Source organism: Rhododendron vialii, chromosome 5a, assembly GCF_030253575.1.
Source record: "Rhododendron vialii isolate Sample 1 chromosome 5a, ASM3025357v1".
Lineage (NCBI taxonomy): Eukaryota > Viridiplantae > Streptophyta > Magnoliopsida > Ericales > Ericaceae > Rhododendron > Rhododendron vialii.
The window spans coordinates 11,920,016-11,944,437 of NC_080561.1; the positions used below are offsets into that span (position 1 = coordinate 11,920,016).

General features: G+C 38.7%; 4 protein-coding genes across 6 annotated transcripts; 3 read left to right on the plus strand and 1 right to left on the minus strand.

Moving 5' to 3' along the window:
* Nucleotides 1-1,308: 1,308 nt before the first annotated feature.
* On the minus strand, nt 1,309-2,455 carry LOC131327991 (uncharacterized). Its single transcript, XM_058361115.1, has one exon. It carries the CDS (start codon nt 2,430-2,432, stop codon nt 1,782-1,784), a length of 651 nt encoding a protein of 216 aa, XP_058217098.1. The 5' UTR covers nt 2,433-2,455; the 3' UTR covers nt 1,309-1,781.
* A 1,155-nt stretch (nt 2,456-3,610) lies between these two features.
* On the plus strand, nt 3,611-5,710 carry LOC131327992 (F-box protein SKIP22-like). Its single transcript, XM_058361116.1, has one exon. The coding sequence runs from the start codon at nt 3,741-3,743 to the stop codon at nt 5,394-5,396; it is 1,656 nt and encodes a 551-aa protein (XP_058217099.1). The 5' UTR covers nt 3,611-3,740; the 3' UTR covers nt 5,397-5,710.
* Nucleotides 5,711-6,278: 568 nt separating this feature from the next.
* Nucleotides 6,279-20,980, plus strand: LOC131327995 (uncharacterized). 3 transcript variants are annotated; one of them, XM_058361119.1, is made up of 5 exons: nt 6,279-6,448; nt 9,600-9,677; nt 15,696-15,845; nt 15,935-16,003; nt 19,855-20,713. In XM_058361119.1, exons 1-5 carry the CDS (start codon nt 6,284-6,286, stop codon nt 19,966-19,968), a joined length of 576 nt encoding a protein of 191 aa, XP_058217102.1. In that variant the 5' UTR covers nt 6,279-6,283; the 3' UTR covers nt 19,969-20,713. The 3 variants fall into 3 exon arrangements, 2 of the variants coding, with proteins under 2 accessions (XP_058217102.1, XP_058217101.1); XM_058361118.1 differs by lacking the exons at nt 6,279-6,448; nt 9,600-9,677 and adding exons at nt 14,931-15,165; nt 15,278-15,592 and having other exon boundaries at nt 19,855-20,695; XR_009200323.1 differs by lacking the exons at nt 6,279-6,448; nt 15,696-15,845; nt 19,855-20,713 and adding exons at nt 16,147-16,243; nt 20,739-20,980 and having other exon boundaries at nt 9,575-10,130.
* On the plus strand, nt 10,138-13,885 carry LOC131327994 (uncharacterized). Its single transcript, XM_058361117.1, has 3 exons — nt 10,138-12,342; nt 12,432-12,716; nt 12,795-13,885. The coding sequence occupies exon 1, from the start codon at nt 10,232-10,234 to the stop codon at nt 11,474-11,476; it is 1,245 nt and encodes a 414-aa protein (XP_058217100.1). The 5' UTR covers nt 10,138-10,231; the 3' UTR covers nt 11,477-12,342; nt 12,432-12,716; nt 12,795-13,885.
* Nucleotides 20,981-24,422: the final 3,442 nt, after the last annotated feature.

The following is a 24,422-nucleotide window of genomic DNA, read 5'->3' on the forward strand; positions in this document are numbered from 1 at the left end:
ATCATATGATTCGTAATTTTTGAATAATACATTCATAACATTTTGGGAATCATAACATTTTAGTGTGTTTCAATGAGGATGCATATGATACACACCCAAATAAAAAATGTGTATTGTAGCACATCTACAAATTCTTTCAAGAATATTTTACACGGCACCTCTAAGGTTGGTTACAAGTACAAGAGTTGTCAATCATTAACTCAAACAATGATACACTACTTTCACGTCCTATAAGTTTCTCTTAAACATAATATAGACTACTATGCATAGCTAAAAAAAATACTTCATCTGTCTCAAATTATTGATTCTTTCGGGACACTCATGCCGTTCAAACAATTGTCAATATTTTACGATCTATAATGAGAGAGACAAGAGAAAAGATAAAATTTAGAAGTAAAAAAAGGAGGGGTTAAAGTAATTTTAATAAATAGTACCGTAATAAAAAAAAATTTGATTGCATGGTTATTTATTACTTAAAAAAGAGTTTAAAATAATTTTTTAAAGTAAAAAGTTGAAAAAATGAGAAGATTAACGCTTTTCATTAGCTTCATCCGTTACAAATTAACGAAATTGAATGGCAGAGGCTTTATTGTTAATGGAATGGTAAGTTTAAGTGTCTTTTTGTTATTAGTTAAAATCCAAACTTTTTTTTGTAAATTTCCTAAAAATTCAGGGTTTTTTTTATAAAAAATTTTCCCTACTTTGAGAGGGAAGTCGAGAGAAAATGACAAACAAAATAAATATTTCTTGATTTTTTCAAAAAAAAAAATTGTAATTATTTTCTCTTATCTCCCACAAGTTCTAAACATAGTGCAGAAAATGAAGGAATTTCCCCTTCTATTATTTGGTTGCTAATGGAAAGAGAGAAGAAAGAGGAAAAAGTTGACAAGCAAATACTAATAGAAAAAAGAAAGAAAGAAAGGAAGTTACCATTTTATTTCATTTTTACATTTTTCCATCAAACACTTTTTCTTCATTTCTCTTTTGCCAATTTCCAAACAGGCCCTAAAGTAGACGAAATGAAGAATCCAATAACCGCATTCGTTGCACAAGAGGGGAGAAAATACAACACCACCACTGTCTGGGACAACAATTCCCCTCCAAAAAAAATACAAGCAAAAGTTTGTTTACATGAATTTATCTGTACGTAATCGAATGCATATGTGTTTACTATGGTTCGATGCACATACTACAATGCTCATTATTTTATGAACTTCATGTGCATCGGACATTGATGTTCGAATATGTGCACATATATATTTGTGTACTTTTTTAAACAGAAAATCTGTGTATCTCCTCTTGTTCTTAAAAGATGAAAACTTCAAATTAAATGAATTTCACCAAGACCTGCTATTTCCACATTACGGGTCTCACGAGAGGATGTACATATACCACATCAATATAAACATCTGGAGTTCAAATCCACTAGATTTCCATAGCCGAGAAAAACGATGTAGCCGAATTTCCCTAACAAAATAGTCTCCAAACACAACTTCCAGACACAACCGAACACAACTATATTTGAAGCCGTGCGATGTAAGCGGGCATGCGGGCATCAAACGACTTTAGCTGCAGTTGTGTCCGGTGTTCCTAGCATTGCTATTTGCCTAATAAACATGATAAACATCCAGTGGCCCTACCAGTACGTTTTACATCTAAAACCAACCACAAAAGAGAGAGGCCAGGACCATCTACAGACACTTACATTAGTCTTCTTCTGTGCAACAAAAACTCAAACACTTGGCATGCGTTAACATCCACAACAAAACCCAACAAGCCTTCTAACCCTCCTCCTCTTCACCGCCACCATCTCCTCCAAACCCACCGCCCAACTCACAGATCCGGCCCCACAACCCCTCGCCAACCGGCACAACCGACAGCCTCGGCTGCCTAAACAGCACAAACCCCTTCAGCCCCTCATCCCCTTTCATCTCCTTCAAGTCCACCGCCCTCCTCATCTCCCCCACCGCCCTCACGTCCACGGCCCCGCCTTCGTCCCCGTCGTCCGAATACCATTCCCGGACGACGGAGACGACGCCCACCACGCAGCGGAGCTTGTGCCCCGAGTGGTAGAAGAAGCAGAGGTCGCCGACCCGCATCGTCTTGAGGTTCTTCTGGGCTTGCTTGTTTCTCACTCCGTCCCATTTCGATAGGCCTCCGTTGGCGGATTGGTCCTCCCACGACCACTCTCCCGGCTCCGTTTTTAGGAGCCAGTATTGTTTCTCTCTCCCCATTTTTTGGTGTTGGAGTGAGAAACAAATGGGTTTGGTTGTTGCAATAGTTGTTGATTTTGGTGGGGTTCGGTTGTGGCGGGAAAGGAGTGTGGCTTTTGGCGCCAACAATTTGCCAAGGCTAATAGTACTGTGAAGCATGGGACATTGGGTCATTTGGGCTGCAAAATTCTGAGTATGCATCACCCCTGCTCTCCACATGCTGATGTATTGTTGGCTGTTTATTTATTTATGATCTGATGTTCGGGCTAGATTTAAACACACATTGACTAATTCTGGAGATTATAAATTTACTGTTCACTAGCTGGGCCTCGCTTGAAGTCGGAATAAATACTCTGTATGGACTGGTCCCTAAAGGAATTGATAGAACATTTGGTTTCGAACCTGAAACCTTAAGAAATACTCTGTATGGACTGATCCCTAAAGGAATTGTTAGAGTCGTTGGTTTCGAACCTAAAACCTTAATAGAAAAATAAATCCAGAAATCTTATATCTTGATCATTAGGTCAACCCCTCGTGTTGATGTCTTGTTAGTTGATGCATACAAATAGACAACCACCTAAATTAGATTACTTCGTATTGCGTCGTGCCCGTAAATTGATCCAAAGCTTAACTTTTCATAAAAGAACACTAGTAATAGACAAAGTATATGGCAATGCTTAAATTTTGTAGTTAAACAAAAAGTTGGGTAGGTTTTCGTATTTTTTGGCTTTACTTAATATTTTTAACATTTTAATACTTTCTCAGTTTTAAATTGTTGGTCCTATACAAAAATATGTATAATTTTAGAATAAAAAAATAAAATACTTCCGTGCATAATTTGTAAAAAATTTTGACACCAAATTAGAGATCTCAATTTAGTTCTTTAATCCAATGTCAAGAAACTTGAAAAATTATGCATGAAAGTACTTGATTTTTTATTCGAAAATTGCAATTTTTTTTGTATAGGACCAACAATTCGGGATGGAGAGAGTATTAAAGTGTTATATACATTCGAAAAATAAAAAGTCTCTAAACACAAAAAACACGAATTACAAGCAATAAAAAATTTGGAAATAAAATTTTTGAGAGGAGAGGAGCAATTTTTTTTTTTCTGGACACCCAAAGTGCAATTTATCCCATAAATAAGATGCCGTTCCAGAACACGTTCTTAAAAACTAAGTACTTATTTTATATTTTCAAATTCAAAAATAATGCAAATAAAATATAATTTTTTGATTTTTTTTACACCGTATATCGAAATTTTTTAAACAAGAGCTATATTACATAATTTTAAATTTCAATAAATTCATTATTTTTAGCTTAAAATTATTTTTTTAAAAATAAAGACTTATTAAACTGGTCAAAAGTATTTGCCCTTGGCCGGTATCACTTTCCGCTGTTATTTGCATCCAAATCTGTCTCAAACCCACCCCCAAATTCACTTCTCCGCTTTTCTTTCTGACAAAGAAAACAACTCGATAAAGTTCCCTCTGCCCCAATCGAAGTTTAATCTGCTCGATCGACGACATGAAACTCAGACTAAGATCTCTCGAATCCCAAGAAACCCTCAAGATCGAAGTACCCAATCCCTGTTCCCTGCAGCACCTCAAAGAAGTCCTCACACAGAGAATCTCTTCTTCTTCTACTTCTTCGTCCACAACTCCGGCTTCTCTACACCTCTCCCTCAATCGGAAACACGAGCTCCTCGGTCCTTCGCCTCAGGACTCTCTCCTGTCCCTCGGTATTACTTCAGGTGATCTCATCTTCTTCACTCTCAACCCTAACGCCTTTTCCCACGAAACTTTTATTCCCGAATCTGATAGTAATAATGCTAACGAACCCATGTCATCACAGACCGTTAATCCACAACCCAATTCTCAGAACGAACGAACCCTTGATCAAAACCTGGGTTTTGATACCCACAAGGAAGAAACCCTAGTTTCGAATACCCATATGGAAGAAACCCTAGTTTTGAATACTCATATGGAAGAAAGCCTGAGTTCTGAGTATGTGAATGCCGATACTCGAGAATTGAGTACCGGGAAAGAAGAAACCCTGGATTTGGATTTGGGGAAGGGTGAGAATAAGCATCGAGGAGATGAAATCCTAGGTTTGGATGGGCAGATGGAGGAAGATCCAGTTGTGTACGAAACGAAGAACATGGAGGTTGATGATGGAGGGGCGATACCGGAAGGGGGGAAGTCATTTTCCGTGCCTTGTTTTCTTAGGAAAGTTTTTAGCAAGGAGGTTGGGGAAGGAGGCAGTGGCGATCACAAGCTGTTGGTGATTGCCGTCCACGCCGTTCTGTTAGAGTCTGGTTTTGTTGGGTTTGATTCGGTTTCGGGGATGAAGTTTGAAGGGTTTCATTTTCCCGGCGAATGGCCTTCCTCTGCGCTGACTATGGCTTTGTGGTACACTCTTCCTCAGATTGATGATCAGGGTAGTGGAGTTGCAACGGTTTTATTGAAGTTTCGGAGATTGGGAAAGTATGTCAATGTTTACGGATCTTTGGCTGAGAATGGTTCTGGGTTGTATCGGGTGTGCTTGGATGAGGACCGTTTGGTCTTCCTGTTGAATGTTATGTGGGCCAATTGCAATTCCGTTGATGACCCGAGCGGAAAAGATAGCTTATCCCAGTTGTATCCTGAAAGAGAAGTGTTTGAATTTTGGAGGAGTGTAAAGGATAGGCTTGCGTTGCCCCTCCTTATAGATTTATGTGAGAAAGCTGATTTGGCTCCTCCCCCTAGCTTTATGCGACTCCCAACTGACCTTAAACTTAAGATTATGGAATGTCTCCCTGGTGCTGATGTTGCTAAAGTGGGTTGTGTGTGTTCAGAATTGCACTATTTGTCTTTAAACGACGATTTATGGAAGCAGAAGTTTGTGGAGCAGTTTGGCAATGTGGAAGGATTGCGGGGAGGGACCGACTGGAAAGATAAGTTTGCTACATTGTGGGAGATTCGAAAAAGGACGAAGATAGCTTTGTCTTTGAGGCTTCCATCTCCGATAGGAGGGCCTCATTTTTTTGCACCTAGATATGTCAGAGACCCTCACCCTCTTACTTTTAGGGCTCCAAGAATTATAGGTGGAGATTATGACATTGGTCCTGTTTTCCCACCTGGGCGGCCTGCTCTATCTCCTAGTCGCCGGAATGTCATCCCCCGCTGTAATCTTCGACTGTGATGAAGAAGAAGGATGCGTCACGGAGATGCCTAGGGTCTTCTCTTTCCAACTTGTTTTTGATCAGTCTTGCATCAGTATGCCGTGCCTAGATTGATGATCGTGATCTATTTGGAGACAGTATTATGGATATAATGAGTTCATGTATTTAACACTTGTCAAATAAAAAATAAAGTGCCTGTGTATGTGTCGCCGTATCGGTGAATGTGTTGTCAGATCTCATGGAATTTAGAAGGGTATTATGTTCTTTTGTTGTTATGTCAAAAGACAATCTTTGTTTTTGATGTTTAATGAAGCCTGGCAACTGTATTCCTGTATATTGAACGCCTCTTTGCCAGTGATAAGTTTTGGTTTCATTTACTGATATATTGGCTGTGCAGGACTTGATTCTTACTCGCATTTCCGTTTTATAATCTTGCTTGTCTTTCTTCTGTGGTTGCGATGCATGATTTTATGCATTCAGATATGGTTGGAACAATTTCACACTACAAGAAATAACACTTTTCCCCACACTCAATTCCCAACATTTGCAAAAAACCCTGGGAATGATTAAAAAATACCCGCTGCCAGCCAGAGAAAGCAACGGCGAAGTGGGGGTTAAAATCCCCACACGTGAAACGACGTCGTTTCATACCCCAAAAATTCCCTCCCCCAATTTCCCAATCCCCGCTCAAAAATTCCCAATTCCCTCCTCCAAAATTATTTCGGCAAAAGCCCTAGCTGTTCCCTCCTCCACGATTTCACACGTCTCTCTCCCTCCTTGACGATTTCTCACGCCTCTCTCGCTGCTCTATCACGTATGCTCGCGCTCTCTCTCTCTCTCTCTCCATCTATTCCGATCGATTTCCTCTCACTTTTTCTCTGCGACCGCAGGATTGTCAGCGGAGGAAATGAAGCCAGAAGGTCTGATTGCGCTGTGGATTCTCCTTGACTCGATACCTTATCTCGGTCAGTCTGTTCCGCCGGCGTCGGAGTCGGTGAACGATTTCTCACGCCTCTCTCGCTGCTCCATCCCGTACCCTCTTGGTACACTCTCTCGTTCCTGTTGTTTGCATGTATGTATATGTAGATTTCCGATACTGAAGTCCGAATTTGTTGATTAATTTATCAAATTGTTCCTTTTGGATGCCGACACAATGAAATTGTTTAGCATTTCTCTATTCTGAAACTTGTGCCCTTATGGCTTATGCCCTAGTTTTTTTAACAGAGCTAACTTTAAATTTTTTTTATTTATTGTTTTATCTCCTTTATGAAACTAGAGAGATTAACCTCACCAATATAGGTAACGGTAGGTGTGACTAATCAATAATCTAATCTCAATAAATAAATTACACATCCTGACATTCCAACATCTAACTCGCTGTAATATCCAATTTTTATAAATATTTTTCCCGTGCGTTGAGTAAGGTGGTTGCTTTACTAAATAAGAGATTTTAGTGTAAATATAAGATTTTGCATGAAAAGCCATAGGTGGCGGTTTTGTGGAGTGTGGGCATGTGAAAGTGGTCGGCTGGCTGTGTGCATGGGTGATGTGTAGAAGATAATTAGTGTGAGGAAAAATATAATAAGAAGAAAAAAAATGAAAGAAAAGACAGAAAAGGAACAAAGGGGTGGAGATATGCCATCTGGATGTCCATGTTTTGGGAGGGAAAAATGGTAAGCTCGGGAGAGTTTTTCCCTCAGGGAAAGAAAGGAAAAAATCATGGGGAGAAATAGGGGAGGACTGAGGAGAGGTGTTGGTTTGGAGGAAGGGTAAGAAAGAGTATTTAAGGAAATGAAATGATAAAACGAGAGAGAGGGAGAAAAGTAAGTTGATGAGGTAAGGGTAAGTGCTGGGAGGCGTATACGGAAAATTATGTGTAATGTTTTAAGGAAGTGGGGTGGCTTCTAAATAATTGATGTTTGTTGTTTATATTGAGGTTGTGGTGTAAGGCAATAGATTACGTGGTGCTTGAGGATCTAGGTTGTTACAATTGGTATCAGAGCATAGGCGATAGATCTTATATGGGATCTAGTGGGTGGTTAGAGTGTGCAGTAGGTATTTATAGATTCGGTAAGTTGTTCTCAAACCTAGCACAGGTGATAGAGGGATATGGAGTAATTGTGCATGGGCATGAGGCACCAGGTTAATCCTTTTATGTGAGCACATGACAATGGGGTCTATGGTAAGTGAAATGTTTGGTGTAGTTTTTTTATATCATCTCTATAGTTCGTACATAAATTAATTTGGCGTAGTCCATGATTTTCTTCGCTGCTATGATTAGGTGAATAATTAAAGACTTCTTTCAGCCGTATTATTTCCGTCTCAAATTTGTTCTTCAGGTAATATTGTTTCCGGAGTTGATAAGGGTTTCCACTTTGATTGGGAAGGTAGGAAAAAAAAGAGTCTTTTTCCTCAAATCAGAGAGTGTGCTAGCATATTATTGTTCCGTAAGAATAATTTATGGCTAATCTTCTTTATCACGATTAGTAAAAGTTTGAAATTTGTGTGCGTGGATTTCGCTAAGTCTCTAGTACTACGAATGGGTTTTCGGTAATGAAGGTTAATTTGCACTAAAGGAAAAGAAAAAAAATAAAGCATTGATTTGTACTAAGAGGGTAGATTAGTTCTATTAGCTTCTAAGCTTGAATTAGATGGAACTGAAACATTGAGTGCTGGAATGAAATTTTATTACTAACGTATTTAATTTATTCATGCTCATGGTTCGAGAGAGTGGTTATCCATGGGCATACAGTTGCAACTTGGAAATTGTGGAACAACTTTGTTGGTCAGTGTTGTCCACGTGCGATTCCAATTTCCACGGACTACATATCAGCACAGATACGATATAACTCATATAAGAACTTCTTACAAGAGTAGGAAAAGGATGATCGTGTTGTTTGTTGAGGTTGTCATACTGCAAAAAGGATCTGCAACAGCCAATATGTATGTTATCATACATAGGATCATCCCCATGATCAGTGTCAGCTGCTTTCCTGGTGTATTCCTACAATAATTAGCACTTACTGCAGAAAAGCTTCTCATTAGTTCATAATTAGCTTGTGTCAATTAATTGCTGAATCATTGTCCTTGTACTCTGGGCAGTATTGCATTTGCTTTCTGAAATTCTGCCATTTTATGCTGGGCTTTTGTATTGGAAGTCAAGTGTGAAGTCCTTGTTTTGGCTATTACCTGGTAGTTCAACTGTTGCAGCCATTCAATTACAGTAGGTTTGCTGTTTGGGTGGACTGCAGTGAGTTCCATTTCCAGATTGTATTTCTGAGCTGTATTTCCAGATTGTTCTCATCTCATTGTTGTTGGCCATGTGTGTTCTTGACCTGGAATGTGCATGTGTGTGTCAATTGATTACTTGTACAGTTGTTTCATTGGTGTCTCATTCAGTTTGCATTTGGATGGCTGCAGTAGTATGTTTGTACCAACCCGAGGGGGGTTGTCCCTTGGGCTGTTTAAGCCTTTCTAGTGGGCTTGTCCTTAGCCTTTCTCTATTTCTCTCTTTTATCTTTGGGTCTATGTTTGCTGGCTCTAGATCCCTTTTACTGCTGGGTGGCAGACTGTTAATATTCTGCTCTTCTACTTCTACTGCTTCTCTGCTATACTATGTTACTGAGACAAGCTGCTGTAGCTGCTGTAGCTTTGTTCATGCTTAGTTGTTGCTATAGTTGTACCGTTTGGAAGCTGCTATAGATCTGCTCGGCCCACAGTGGCTATTACTGACCTGCTATCATTTGGAAGGGAAATCACAGTCACTGCACAAACTGGACCTTTCTGATTTCTCATTTCAATTAAATGAGTTCGTGCTGCACTTACATTTGCTAGCTGATTGCTGCTGCATAGATGGTGGCTCAAGCTATGGTTGTGCTTTGCAGTAGCCTTTAAAGCTGCCTGGAATACAGATTCAAAGCTATGGTCGTGTCTTACTATTTGTGATCCGGAATGCAGATTTCAGTCATAGTCTTTCTCCAAATATGTTTTGTTTTGTTTTGCAGATTTCAGTCATAGCCTTTAAAGCTGCTTAATATGTTTTGTCTATGGTCTTTCTCCAAATACCATTATTCTGCTACATATTCGTGCTTGCTGCTTTGAATTTGTTGTTCTTTCATATGTATAATATGTGGTTCTTTCCAAAAAAAATATTACTACTTCTATATGGAATATATAGATGTCTTCTAATGGTTATTAGTCTAACATTCACCTTTTCTTTTTAGGGGCTGTGGCTTGACCAATTCGAATTAAACAGATTGAGCAAGTCTTACATACGTACAAGGATCAAGATTTGCATTTCAGTAAGTTGTTGCTCAGTTTCTTCAGATGCAAAGAATTTTTTTTTTGTAGCTTCACAAACTAGATGCAAAAGAACAAACTTCAAAATTAATGCTCTACAACTTTCCACAATTACAGTGTTCAATGCTCGAGGCCATGTAAGAGGAACTTGTCTGTTTTTTTCATATGTGCAATGCTCTACGAATTTCCACAATTTCTGTGTCCTCAAGTATTTATTTGCGAACTCCTCTGAACATAATCCTAACGTATTTATTTACCACAATTTCCACAATCTGTGATTTTATTATTGCCTTCTTTGTCAAAGTTTGTATCTAATGTGGTATTGCATGCATTTGCTTTATTTGTTTTCTCCAGAATTGTGTAAATGGAAACAAACATGGATAAGAGTTGGATAAATTTGCCTAGGCTCGATCCAAGATACCTACAAGGGGTTAGAGATTTCATGGAATTTGCTTGTAAGAACATTCTTGATCGGCAAACAGAAATTGCGTGTCCGTGTAAGAAATGTCATAATTTGGCTAGAAAAAACATAGATTTAGTAAAGCAACATCTTGTCATGAATGGATTTACTCCAAGTTACACCGTTTGGATTTTCCATGGGGAAAAATCACAGCCTACAAATTGTGGTGTTGAAAATAGTGGATGTGGCAATTTTAATGGGCAAGATGAGATGCAAGAAATGGTGCGTGATGCATTTGGAATTCCACCAATTCAAGCCCATGATATTGATCTTGATCCACCTCTGGGTGATGGACATAATCTTGATGAAGAAACTACCAAGTTTTTTAAGCTTTTGAAGGAAGCTGAGAGAGAGTTATACCCAGGGGGTCAAAAGTTCTCATTGCTCTCATTCATTGTGGCATTGATGCACATTAAGTCCCTATGTGGTTGGAGTAACAAGTCTTTTACCATGTTGCTTAAGCTGTTGAAGAAAGTCTTGCCTGAAGGTGAAATATTGCCTAATTCTTATACTGCGAGTAGACAATTATTGGGTGGTTTGAGCCTTGAGTATCATAAAGTTCATGCATGCCCTAGAGATTGCATGTTGTATTGGGGTGAAGATGCAAAGCGAGTTGATTGTAAAGTCTGCAATGTTCCTAGATATAAGCCAGAGGAGAAAATAGATGGATCTAAAAAAGGAGGCAAAATTCCGCAAAAGATTGTTAGGTACTTACCATTGATACCTAAGCTAAAAAGATTGTACTCGTCCAAAAAGACGGCTGGCTTAATGAGATGGCATGCAGAGAACCCAGCTCCTATTGGCATTTCGAGGCATCCTGTTGACTCTGATATATGGAAACTCTATGATAACCTCCATCCGGATTTTGCTCAAGATCCTCGCAATGTTAGGCTTGGTTTAGCATCTGATGGCTTTAACCCATATCGTACAATGAACACCACTTATAGCATTTGGCCTGTGGTGATGATGACATACAATTTACCACCTTGGTTGTGCATGAAACAACCTTACATGATGTTGACACTACTTATTGATGGACCAACGTCACCGGGAAATAATATTGATGTATATTTGAGGCTTATAGTAGACGAGATGGAGTTGTGGGACATAGGTGTTAACACTTATGATGCATTTGGCAATGAGATGTTCAAAATGCGAGCATTAATGTTGTGGACAATTAATGATTTGCCTGCATTAGCTATGTTGTCGGGCTGGAGTACAAAGGGTTATCTTGCTTGTCCAGTTTGTCTTGATGAAACTTGTTCACGTTGGTTAGTTCACGGGAAAAAGGTATGTTATTTGGGACATCGTAGATGGTTGGATAAGGACCATAAATTTTGATATGAGCGCATGTCTTTTGATGGGACCGTTGAACTTCGTCCTTGTCCAACTTGTTTATCTAGTCGTGAAGTCTTAGCAATGTTTCCCACTAACTATGTGAATAAATTTGGAAAGGAGGGGGATGAGGATTTACCTGTTACAAAAAAAAGAAAGACACGCGATGGAGAAGATGAAGATGATTTACAAGGTAATTGGAAGAAAAAGAGCATTTTCTTTGATCTATCGACTTGGGAGGAAAATCCGCTTCGACACAATCTTGATGTGATGCATATTTAGAAAAATTTGTGTGAAAGCTTGGTCGGGACAGTAATGGATCTTGATGGCAAAGGGAAGGACAACTTAAATGCGCGTCGTGACCTTCAACTAATGGAGATTCGAAAGGCGATGCATCTCCAAATTCTAGATGGTGGCAAAGTGTATCTGCCTCATGCATGCTTTGCAATGAACAATATGGAGAAAACTATTTTCTGCAATTTTTTGAAGAATGTGAAAGTTCCAGATGGCTATGCTTCTAACATTTCACGTTGTGTTAATGTAAAAAAGCAAACCATATCTGGACTAAAGAGTCACGACTATCATATATTGATGGAGCAATTTCTTTCAATTGCAGTAAGCAGAACACTTCCAAAGAAAGTGAGTAAGCCAGTGATAGAGCTATGTAATTTTTTTAGGCAATTTTGTTCGAAAGTTCTAAAGGTTGATGACTTGGATAACCTTCAATCTCGAATAGTGCTCACTTTATGTCAGCTTGAAAAAATATTTCCTCCATCCTTTTTTGACATAATGGAGCACTTGATTGTTCATTTAGTTGAGGAGGTAAAGCTGGGTGGTTTGGTGCGGTTCCGATGGATGTATTATGTCGAAAGGTATGGATTCTAGTATGCTTCATTTACTGTCCATTTAGTAATATGTTTTAACACTTAAACAATTCTCACATAAACTGATTTGATTCTAGGTACCTTATGACACTTAAGAGATATGTGCGTAATCAAGCTCGTCCGGAGTGTTCTATTGTAGAGGGGTACTTCGTTGAAGAATGCATGACATTCTGTTCTAGGTACTTGGATGATGTTGAATCCAAGTTAAATCGACCTCTGAGGAATGATGATGGAGGTGATGCGGGTCAAGTAGGGGGCCGTCCTTTAGGAAAGCAAGAAAAGTTTTCTCTTAATCTCCTACAAAAGACACAGGCTCATCGATATATCATATTTAACACTGAATCCATCACTCCGTATCGAGAGTAAGATATTCCAAGTCTATCTATCAACTAAATTTATTCAAACTTATTCTCTCTAAACAAGTTGGATGAATATTGTAGGAAGCACTGTAAATTTCTTAAACAACGTAATCGTTGGATTCGAGATCGTGAACTTGAACTCCTTCACCATGAAACATTTCCCATTTGGTTTCGAACCCACGTAAGTCATGTATTTTAGTACTACTATAGAAATCAAATCCTTAATGACAATTTTGAGTATTCATTTTATATAATTTCTCTTATAAGTCCACAAGTTACAACTTAAGGGGTCCGAAGAAGTATTAGATGAGGTTGCAATTCTGGGGTTGGGTCCTCGTGACACAACAATTAGATTTAGTGGCTACATCATCAATGGGGTTAGATATCACACCAAAGAGCGTGAGCTTAAAAGGAAAACACAAAACAGTGGAGTTATGTTGAAGGCAAAGACTAGTAGTTATTCGAGCGCCAGAGATATGAATCCTCAAGAAGGAGAAGTCACATATTACGGAAGGATCACAGACATGGTGGAGTTGTATTATACACACGACCACAAACATGTGTTATTCAATTGTGATTGGATAGATAACAATCGGGGTTTAGTACCGAATGATGAATTTGGCTTCACACTTGTTAATTTCAATTGTTTGCTCTATACAACAGAACATGCCTCCAATGAACCATTTATACTAGCATCTCAAGCTCAACAAGTTTTTTATGTGCAATATCCAGCCAAAGAAGATTGGAGGATTGTAATCAAAATGAAACCTAGAGACTTGTTTGAAATTTGTGAAGTCGGGGATGGTCACATAGCAGACATTGAAGTAGATGGAATCTATCAGCAACAAGAAGATGATACAACATTGCATGATGAGGATAACGTGTGGATTAGGGATGATTTACCTGGCCTAACGCTAAATGATGATGTCAATACGTAGTAATTCAGGAAGTGTTAGGTTGCAAGCACGAGAGAAATTTTAGTTAATATCTCTATGTTAATATTAGATACTTGTCTCTTTTCTAGTAGTTCGAATATATCTATTGATGTTAATATCTGATACTTGTCTATTTTATTTTAGCAATTCCAATTGAAAGGTACGATTACGGTTACTTGTGTCATGTCTATTTCCTTTTAGCAGCAATTTAATTTGTATCAGTAAATGTTTTATTTTTTTGGAGATTGCAATGTCACGTAGACGTGCCGCTACACTAGAGGATTCTGTTGAGCATGGGAGGATGCGTGAGCCACCACGTACATGGTATCCGATTGCCAGCAACCTCAACTCATCCTCCCAAGGCGAGACTAGATGACTTTCAGATGGCTCATCATCAGAAGTTGGTAATGCAATTATTCATGATATCCATTCTTCTGTACTTGTCGATTAATGTTCTCTGTTGGGTTTGTTTTGTAGTTATAATGTTCCATTCTTCTGTACTTGTTTTGTACCAAGTAGTGTCATTGTCACCACCTGTTTGTTATATGATATTTTTATCTTGGTTCGGTAATGTTCTGTATATTCTCATTTAGGTAACTCTTCAATGCAAACCCGAGGGAGAGGTCCCTCATTGATGAATGCATCATGGAGTACGGGTAATAACCCAATAAAGATTGCACTAAATGATAGGGGACAACCTGTAATTCCTGAAGCATCTTCTCTTGCCACTAATTTGGGGGTGTTGGCGAGGGATGGTTCCCTTTTACCATTGCACTATACAGATTGGCGATATGTCCCTGCGCACTATAAGAAGAGAGTATGGGAGGAAATCAAGGTAAACTTGGGGTGGTTTATATATACATATTGGGCTGTCTTATTCAGCATTTATTAATTATTTATAAGTATCTTTTTGTATTGTAGGCTCATACAAATGCAAATGATTCTATGGAGAGGTGGTTCATGCAATCTCTTGGAAGGAAATGGCAAGGATGGAGATGTGAAGCAAAAAAACAAGGATACACGCCATATAATAATGATGCAGACAAAATAGCTCATAGGCCTAGTAAAGTTACAGAGGAGCAGTGACGGTGTCTGGCCTATTATTGGAATGATAGAGATGTAAAGGTATGCGAAACAGATTAATATAAGAGTTATGATGTTATAATTTCCGTATTGTTGTCAAAGATAAGAGAAAATTAAAATTATTGATTTTGATAGGAGAAGAGTATAAACAACAAGGATTACAGGTCCCACAAAAATTACTACACACAAGCAGGACACCACATTATTTGGTTGAGCAGAAGGTTTGATAGATAAAAAATTGTTTATTTTATTTTATCGTACTTCACAGCATTTTTTTGACATGATCGAGGTTTTACTTTTCATATGCATTAATGGTGATGCTAGGACAAGGATGACGGAAAAAACCCTACGCGTATTGATACATTTATCAAAAGTTTAAAACACATACACGAAAAGGTGGTGGAGCAGTTAATGAAGAAACTTCTGCTATCTTTGTAAGTTGATTTGTAGTTTTCATATTCTTTGGTCATTTTTAGTGTTGATCTTGTTATGTAATAAGATTGTATCTTTAAAATTTTGCCCTAACACTTGAGAGACTTCTTATAGAACAAATTGAAAGCGTTGCGATGCCAAGATGGGTCTAGTTCACATCCCATGTCAGAGGGTGCGATTTTCAATCAAGCTATAGGACCTGAGCAACCCGGGCGTACTCAAGGGCTAGGCTTAGGAGCAACCAAGAGTAAGCTGCTTGGTGCGAAGAATAATGATCAAGCACCGTCCCAATCCTCCACCAAACGTGATCGAGAGTTTATGAAGATGAAATCCAAAGTGCAAAAGACGAAAAGGTTCTTAGAAGCTATGGGTTACACAGATGACACAGATGACGATTCAGATGAGTTCAATGAGGCACCCAACGAGAATGTACCATATTCATTTTCATGAATTAATATACTGAATATTGCATTTGTTCCTTATGGCATTTTCTTTGTTAAACTTGATTTTATATGCACTTAATTATTGACAGCATCCGGATGCCTCTAGCGCGCACCGTGAAATGACAATTGGCAATAACCAAGCAAGTCCAGAAGAGATAAATCTGGCACACCAGTCGCAGCCGGAACCAACTCCATTTCCACGACCGAATCAACAGGCTGATTCTCATCATCCGTGCGAGGTAAGTTGCACAATTTCTTCGTCTCTCATTTTCTCTTTTCTTTCCCCATACATTAATATAATCTTTGTGATCTAATTGGAATATCCCAGCCGGGATCTACGGCTGCTGCTGACCTTGCCATGTGGAAGCAAGCTGAGGCAAGTAGAGATGCTCACAAGGTGGGTTGCACCACCCTCTTATAAGCTCAATAATCTATTGTAGTCATCTTTCTTTTAGGCTGAGATTATAGTCTTCTTGTTGATAATTGGAATCATGAGCTGAAGCTTTGTTTCTGACAATGTGCTTGTGTTGTATATGTTAGACTACAAGAGTCACAAACAAGAAGAGAAGTACATCGCAAAATGGTTCAAATTGAGTTTCTTTGGGGCATCTTTGTGTCTGTTTTTGCTGCTTTCACTGTGAGTTGCTGCTTCCACTTTCTTGCACTCTATCTCCCCATCATATTTATGCTTGGACTGGTATACTACTACTATGAGTAGCCTGAGCAAGAATTTAATGAGCGTTATGCTTTTCTAGGGGGCTGTCCCTGGCTTTCTTTTGCTTCGTTTAGCTGCTGCTGCTGTCCAGTTTTGGCTGTCCTTTCAGCAATTTGCTAGGTTGTTGCTGCCGCCCACCACATTATCTGTCATTCCTGTTCTGTTCTGCTATGTTTGGGATGTTAGTACTGCTGCTACTGTTATCCTATTTGGCTGGTCTGTGTTAGATATACTGTTCCAATGCTTCAATCTCAGCCATTGATCAAGCCATCTCAGCAAAGATTGTTAGCAGAAGCTAGTGAGTGTACGCTAGCTAAGGAGTAGAGGATTAGTTCCTGTGTAACTGAATTTAGTTAGAAAGAATGTGGTTGTTAACAAAGAGTAAAGTTAGTGAGGTCAGGGTTAATGGTTGTTTTGTATAAGACGTGATTCGGTCTCTATAATCAATGTAAGATTGAATTGAATAGAATTGAGATTCTCTTCATGGTATCAGAGCAGCCCTAGCTCCACAGTCTATTCCCATTGGTTCTATTGTTGTTGATTTAACTTTGTCTTCTGCACCTCTTCCTTCTCCTAAGCCTAAATCTATTCTTCCTACTCATCCTATGCAAACTCGGTCCAAAACAGGCCCTGCTGTTTCTTCTCCTCCTATCTGTCTTTCTGCTCCTACGACCTCATCTGTTCTCACTGAACCTCTCAGTGTTACAGAAGCTCTCAAATCTCCTCAGTGGTCTCAAGCTATGCTTGAAGAATATGAGGCCTTACAAAAGCAAGGAACCTGGTCTTTGGTTTCTCTTCCTCTTCATAAAAATGCCGTTGGTTGCAAATGGGTGTTTAAAATCAAACGTAATTCTGATGGCACTATAGCTCGTTATAAGGCTCGCTTGGTTGCCAAAGGCTATTTACAAGAGGAAGGTATTGATTACTTTGACACCTTTAGTCCTGTTGCTAAACAACCAACCATTCGTATTCTTTTCAGTCTGCTATCTCTTATCATTGGCCTATTTGTCAGCTTGATATTTCTAATGCGTTTCTCCATGGCACTCTTGATGAGGAGGTTTATATGGTTCAACCTCCAGGATTCAATGATTCTGGTGCATCTCATTTAGTTTGCAAACTTCATAAAGCTCTTTATGGGCTCAAACAGGTCCCCCCGAGCTTGATACTCTACTTTCTCCTCCTTTCTTCTATCTCATGGCTTTACTCGCAGTCACTGTGATTCCTCTCTCTTTATTCAGAAAACTTCCTCTTCTCTTCTTCTTGTTCTTGTCTACGTCGATGATATCTTAGTAACTGGAAATAATTCCCGAGCTATTTCTACTCTTATTAATGAGATGCATACTGCTTTTTCTATGAAGGATCTTGGTTCTGTTTCCTATTTTCTTGGTTTGTCAGTGCAACCTAAAGGTCATTTTGGTTTGACCCAAAGCAAATATGCTACTGACATTTTGGCCAAAGCTGGTATGCTAAATTGTAAGCCTTGCTCTTCTCCTATGGCTGTTAAACCTGCTGTTTCTTCTACTTCTCTCTTTGGTCAACCATCTCTTTATCGTAGTATTGTTGGGGCTCTGCAGTATCTTACTATTACAAGGCCAGATTTGGCCTTTGCTGTGAATCAGGCTTGCCAGCATATGGCCACTCCTACTGAGGCTCATTTTTCTGCTGTTAAGCATTTGCTTCGCTATGTTAAGGGTACTCTGGATCATGGGCTTTTCTTTAGTCCGGGGCCCTTTACTTTACAAGCCTATTCTGATTCTGACTGGGCTGGAGATCCTTTTGATCGACGATCCACTTCTGGAGTCTAAGCTAGCTACTTATCTGTAAACGTTGAGGCTGCTGCTAACCTGTTTTGCTGAATATAAGCCTACCCACCACAACCCCTTTCTCAGCAGCGACCACATTGAGGCTGGACCTGTGAGAAAAATACTATAGACTTATTTTTTTGGCATGAAAGATATGATATTCAAAATCCTAAAGCACGAGATAATTTTCAAATTCATCTGATGAATGTAGAATAGTATATAAACAATAAAGCACAATGGAAGTTGTGAAAGCCTTGTTCCACTCTATATGAAGGTCCAAATGATCCCACGTGAAGGTCCAAACAGAGTGCAACGACTTTTCTTGTGTATTCTTCCTGCATTTCTCTTTCAGTGTTCATTCCAAACAGAATGCAACAACTTTTACAATCATGTCATTAATGAAGCTTTTATCTCATATTTAGGATTAAAAAAATCGAGTTCTCCTACTGAAGCACCTCGTATCCATGAAACTGCTACTCAAAATGAGTAAAGGTTCAACATGGTATAAATCAACCCTAATTAGTAATTACTGCATTACAAATAAGTAAAATGCCCCCTCTTCTCTCACTCTCATCTGGATCAGAGGGACTCAGTGAAGTATTTACCCAATGCTAATGGCTGTTTTTCAACAAAGTCTGCTTGGTATGCTCTGAGAACTTCTACTCCTCAGACTTTTTGGGCTAAGTGTGTTTGGAGTCTAAGCTATCTATTTTTTGTGTTTTGATGAAATGCAAGTTCAGACAGGTTTATTAATGTGCGTAGTGAACGATTTGGGATTAGTTTTAAGACAAGTAGATTACTTTAGCATGCAGTTTTTCACTCCTTTTTCTCTTTTCTCGATGAATATATACATACATTTTGATCTCCATAAAAGAAACCGTATTAGTATTTCTTACTCTAAAGCATGACTTACGTCCTCTTGAAACGGCTGAACCGTGTATCCCCTGCATCACCGGATAATATATCATACACTCGTTGGTTCAGTATGATAGGAATCAATCGGTGCCTAGTTTGAGGGATGTTTACATAAAAATATGATAGTTCCTTGTGTTTTTTTTTTTTTTTTTGTGTGTGGGTTTCTTAGTTATGTTACCTGTTACATGACCTATGTAATTTCAAGTGATTTTACTTTCCGTGCTAGGAATGTGTTGTAGTGACCGACTTCCATAGATAATTGATCATGCTTTATGTTACTTGATTTTTGTGGCTCTTAGAACTCACTGTGTTGTTGAGTGCTTATGATTGATTCATAATAGCATGACTTACGGATAAATTTGTTCATTAGAAGGAATGAATTTGTTTATTAGAGAGACAGTTGAGGTGGTTGAAGTGCTGCTTTTTTCGTTTAGCTCCAAATAAAAAATATTTTAAGATTTTTGTTGCTATTCTCCATTTATTCAGGAGATGAGTCTTTTAACCACTTTCTTGTTTTGCAGCACTTCAGTTTTTTTGTTTACCTTTTTTCTTTGTTATTGTTTAGTAAGTTTACTGTCGCCTTTTATTTGGTGTGAGAGTTTGGCCATGGCAAATATTATTGCTATGAGGAAAATGAAGTCTTCAAACGGATTGTCACCTTTTACTTGTTATGCTTCTCAATTGCTGAACTTCTTGGTTTGGATTGTATGTGGTTTCTTTTAAGTATCATCAAGCTCTGTCCTTGTTTTTGGCTACTAGTGGCGAGTTTTTCAATATGTTTGAAACTGTGTTCATGACGGAGCTCATGCTTTGCAGTTTGTGATTGTCTCTTTGTCGGGCTGGGGTTTGCTCTTCTTTGGGGGGTATATGTTCTTCACAGGAGGCAAGAAAAACAAGGAAGAGATAGTGTTCTATGATCTTGAAACCTAGAGTATCAGATGTTACCTGTTTATTCAAGTCTGTTTAGGGATTATTTGTTTGTCAACATTGTATGTTCATATGGATAAGGCATTCATTCGTTTTTCTGCACTTTTGCTCTTCTTTAATCCTCCATTATGAAGTGTTGTTTCCATAAAGATTGGGCTGACCATGAAAGTGCCTCAAGTAGAAGTGAACAATGCATCCGTTATTTAGAGATTCAGCCTAAGTTACAAGTATGCTGTACTAAGTAAGAATTAACGTGATGTGATGTTACCAAAAAAGACTGATGGATGGTAATTTTGCCAAGAATCTCAAGAACATAGAGCAGACTGTCAAAACAAGTACTTGTTATAGGCAAAAGACTCAAAACTAAGTTTTCTTTGTTGGGACACAGTAAAATTGTATGTTTTTCCTCCTTAAAAGTATAGCGAGGGATGTTTGAATAGGCACCCCTTTATAGGCCATACCTCAAAAGCTTAATCTTTTTTTATCCCTTCTGGACAAACAAGCAAACGTGGATCAACAGCTGGTCTTGGCCCTTATTTGCTCACTATTATATTGAGTAAACACTTGACCATTACCTAACACGGTTTCTGGCTCAGTAATGTTTGCTTTGGAACTTATGTTTCCCATTGGGCTGAATTGTAGTGATTACCTAACATGGTTTCTAGATCAACAGATGTGACTTGGATGCTTTTGAGTTTATTTTGGTCTTAATATAGTGTTCCAATACCAATCTAGTGTTCTGATTCTCTTATTTTGTTGTTGTTTGATTTTAGGTTTATCGAAGTTAAAGATGGTGTAGAATCAAGTGGCTACTTGACGTAACGTGATGTTTGTCTACTATGGTGGTACCAAGACCTAATGTTATGTAACTTATGTTCATCTATTATGGTGGATTTTTTGTTTTTTGGAAAATATTTGGTTGAATGTAGTAGAGATATTGAAAGACAACAATGGGTTATGGCAGGAAACTCTATTTTGACATTAGTTGTGCTATGAGACGTTTAATACTTTGAGAGCTTATATGTTAGATGTGTTTGAGAAGTTCTATGCTGTAAATTAGTTAATTGGATGTGAAAAATGGTGCAATAGGGCTAAATTTTCTAAATTAATCCAGTGATATATTACCGGCGTTTGTGTATGTTATTTCAAGCGTTTTTTAACTGCCTGAAAGTTCCCGTCGTTTAAAAAACCCCCGGTAAAAGAAATAAACTTTCCTTGCCTGCCTAGTACTTTTCCCGGCGTTTTAACAAACCCCGGTAAAAGATACCAGATCGAAAAAAACGCCGGGTACTCTTCTCAGCGTTTTTAACAAACCCTAGTAAAAGTCAAAGGCTCCGGTCACAGGAAAACCTTTACCGGCGTTTACAAAACGCTAGGAAAAACGCCGGGTACTCATCCCGGCGTTTTTAACAAACCCCAGTAAAAGTCAAAAGCTCCGGTCACCGGAAAACTTTTACCAGCGTTTATGAAACGCCGGGTCCTTTCCCGGGGTTTACCAAACGCCGTATAGTATTTCCGAGCCCGGCAGTCGCGGCGTTTACCAAAAACGCCAGGAAGGCTTTTGCCGGCGTTTATTTCACTTTTACCTGCATTTTATGAATGCCAGGAAAGCCATTTTTTCTTGTAGTGTCAATAGATTCAGTAATTGCCATTGGGAATTGTTGCCTAGCAGCTGATAGTGTGTAGCATTTGCCTTTAGGTTGGCCTTGTTACGTTTTGCTGGAGTACATGGTTCTAATACAGGTCCTGGCCTGACAATTTGGTTGTCATTGGCATCTGTTCTGTTGGATTGCTTTTCCTTATCTGTGTTGGAAATTTGTTTACTTGTTTGAGCCAATTGCCTGGTATTAGGTAAAAACCAGGTACTGCTTCAAATACTATGGTGTGCTTTGTTCGAGTACCGTGTGAGATTGTAATTTTTTGCTGCCCCTTGGAAAAGTTCCCCGGTATGGTCCTGCTCGCTACCAGATGTATCAACCCTTTGATAACCCTTTCTTGAAATTTCAGTTCTAAATGCTTCATGATACTATGTCCTAAATGCTTCCCAATCTTGCTTTATGCTCTCAGATTCTGTCAATTGTGATGTCTTGGGCTGCATCCTTCTCGCCTCTTGATATAGCAGATGTGCCAATGTTCCACTTATGTTTCCCACTAGTAACATGTTCCGCCCCCCCCCCTCCCCCCCCCCCCCCCCCGACAATTCTGAGTGCACCATCTTCTGCTGTGCTTAGAAAACGGCAGAAGATGATTATCAAGCACCTTCACAAACACGGCATTATCTTGTCTGTTACAAAATTAGTTCCTTGACTACTTTTTGTGCGACCCAATTCTCATCCATGTTCGTGCGCGCCTTCACCCAATGTTATGTGATTTTGAAATATTTGAAAACAGACTGATTCTATAAAATCCCAATCTGCATCACAACATTGAATGAATGAGCATATGTCACTGCACATATCTATTTGCACTTTTGTTTTTGAGAAAGATTTAAGTAAAACACGCACATACAATAATATATCTCTTCTCCTTTCTTCTTTTTTTTTTTTTTTTGGCGCTACGAAATTTTTAATTACCTCTTCTTATTGTGGTGGCTTCGGTCACGAGCCCGGTAACCGTGCCAGACGCCGGGAACCGAGGTCTAGGTAGGAATTCTATTCCGAAGTTCAATACAAATGGGTCGCGACGTATTGTTCGGATAATCGTTCGGTAGAGGATCCTTCTGTGCCAGCCTCGGTAAACTGCCAGCAACACGCAATATAATTGTGTAGACGTTCGCACAGAGCTCGCGCAAGAAGAGTTTGTTATGCCAGAAGGGATCAAAAGAAATACGTGGCAGACGCAATCATTATGGTCGGATTTGATCATGTGCTCCGTAACCTTTTCGCTCCTGTCGTCACATATGACGTCACCTGAGGCGGTTACCCGAGCGTATCTTCCACGCGCTAGCTTGGAGGGCAAGCAAACCTAGGTCTATAAATACAAAGGAATACTCATCTTTTTGAGGTAGGCCATTCTTCCCTAACCCTAGATCTATATTCTCCCTTGAGGTCCGACTTGATCATCGGAGGGTCACTGGGCTACTCCAGCCCTAGTGACTTGTTGCAGGTCCAGAAGCAGGAGAACGAACCAGCGGAAGGAGAACCCTAACCCAGGCCAAGGTCCTGTCAAATCAAACCCCTACACTTATCGTTCTCAAAACGTTAATTTTTTTGTTTAGGTTTTTGCTCAAAGTTCTTGATTTCCCAAAATCAAAAGATTAAAATAATAGGAATTGAATTGTACTGTACAAAGTTTGACCAAGAAAATAATAATCTAAAAGATTGAGTTTCAAGATATTTTTCTCTTCAATATTTTGTTAAATATTCATCATAATTTTTCACGAAGTGCTTAACCCAAAATAAAATCGTTACAAACATTAACGGCTGCAAAATTTGTAATCAGCATGGATCGAATCATATGTATTTTTACATTGATAACATTAAATACAGTCTATAATATGTAAATATTTCTACTTACTATTTTTGAAAAGAAAACAAGATTGTGTACATATACATAATCGCATTTAATTTTATAACCACGACCGAAAAATGGTCGATAACTTGAAATTTTAGGAATTTTTTTTGCACATATATAGAAAATTTATCAACTTTTTTGGTCACTCAAGAGACTAGCAGGGGTCGATCCTATAGAATTTTTTCAAATTAACTTGAAAATATAGTATAGATAGTGGGATAATTGGAAGGTGAGTAGGGCTCAGCCCCGACTTGCACCCCTACGTTCGCTCATGGTTACAAAGGGATGTTTTGGCTTAAAAAGTTTTTTGAATTATTATTTTTTTCATTTGTCAGTTTTGTGTTAATTTGGTAGATTATTGGTTCGTCTCAATGATATAAATATAAAAAGTTATGATTAAAACAACTGAATTTGCCACAACTTACCCTGAACACCTTAGTTTCGTCATACAAATTTTGAAAAAACTCTTACTAATATTAGATTGAGCTAATTTTTTCATAAAAACCCATAAGAAAATATCATAAATTAAATAAGCGGTTTAAATCATTTTTACAAGACTCGAAATAGGCCCAACAGTATGTGCATCATCTGTTCCTCCAAATATGTGTAAACATGTTAAACAAGGAAAATGATTTTGGCGCCTCTTTTTTGTTAACGTCACACATCTGTAAGTGTATTTTTGATACACCTTTAGAGAAGTGACGTTAACAAAAAATAAAAATAAAAATGACAAAATCAACAGCCCTGAACAAATCTGACACCGAACCGCAAACCACATCTTTTGTTTCGAAAGTTTTAAAAAATCTAACCATGGTCAACTAAGTGCGGTTAAAATACAGACCCCACAAAAAACGACCGGTTAGGATTACAGATCACGCACCCAACACCAATCTCCACCGTCCGTTCCCGCCACCCAACTAACCCCTGCGGTTTAACAACCCAAT

Coding starts and splice junctions, on each gene's coding strand:
- LOC131327994 (XM_058361117.1), top strand. CDS start 10,232: ATGAATGGATTTACTCCAAGTTACACCGTTTGGATTTTCCATGGGGAA.
- LOC131327995 (XM_058361118.1), top strand. CDS start 15,326: ATGTCAGAGGGTGCGATTTTCAATCAAGCTATAGGACCTGAGCAACCC. Junction 15,593..15,695: donor ATGAGGCACCCAACGAGAAT/GTACCATATTCA, acceptor AATTATTGACAG/CATCCGGATGCCTCTAGCGC. Junction 16,004..19,854: donor CAAGTAGAGATGCTCACAAG/GTGGGTTGCACC, acceptor CATGCTTTGCAG/TTTGTGATTGTCTCTTTGTC.
- LOC131327992 (XM_058361116.1), top strand. CDS start 3,741: ATGAAACTCAGACTAAGATCTCTCGAATCCCAAGAAACCCTCAAGATC.
- LOC131327991 (XM_058361115.1), bottom strand. CDS start 2,432: ATGTGGAGAGCAGGGGTGATGCATACTCAGAATTTTGCAGCCCAAATG.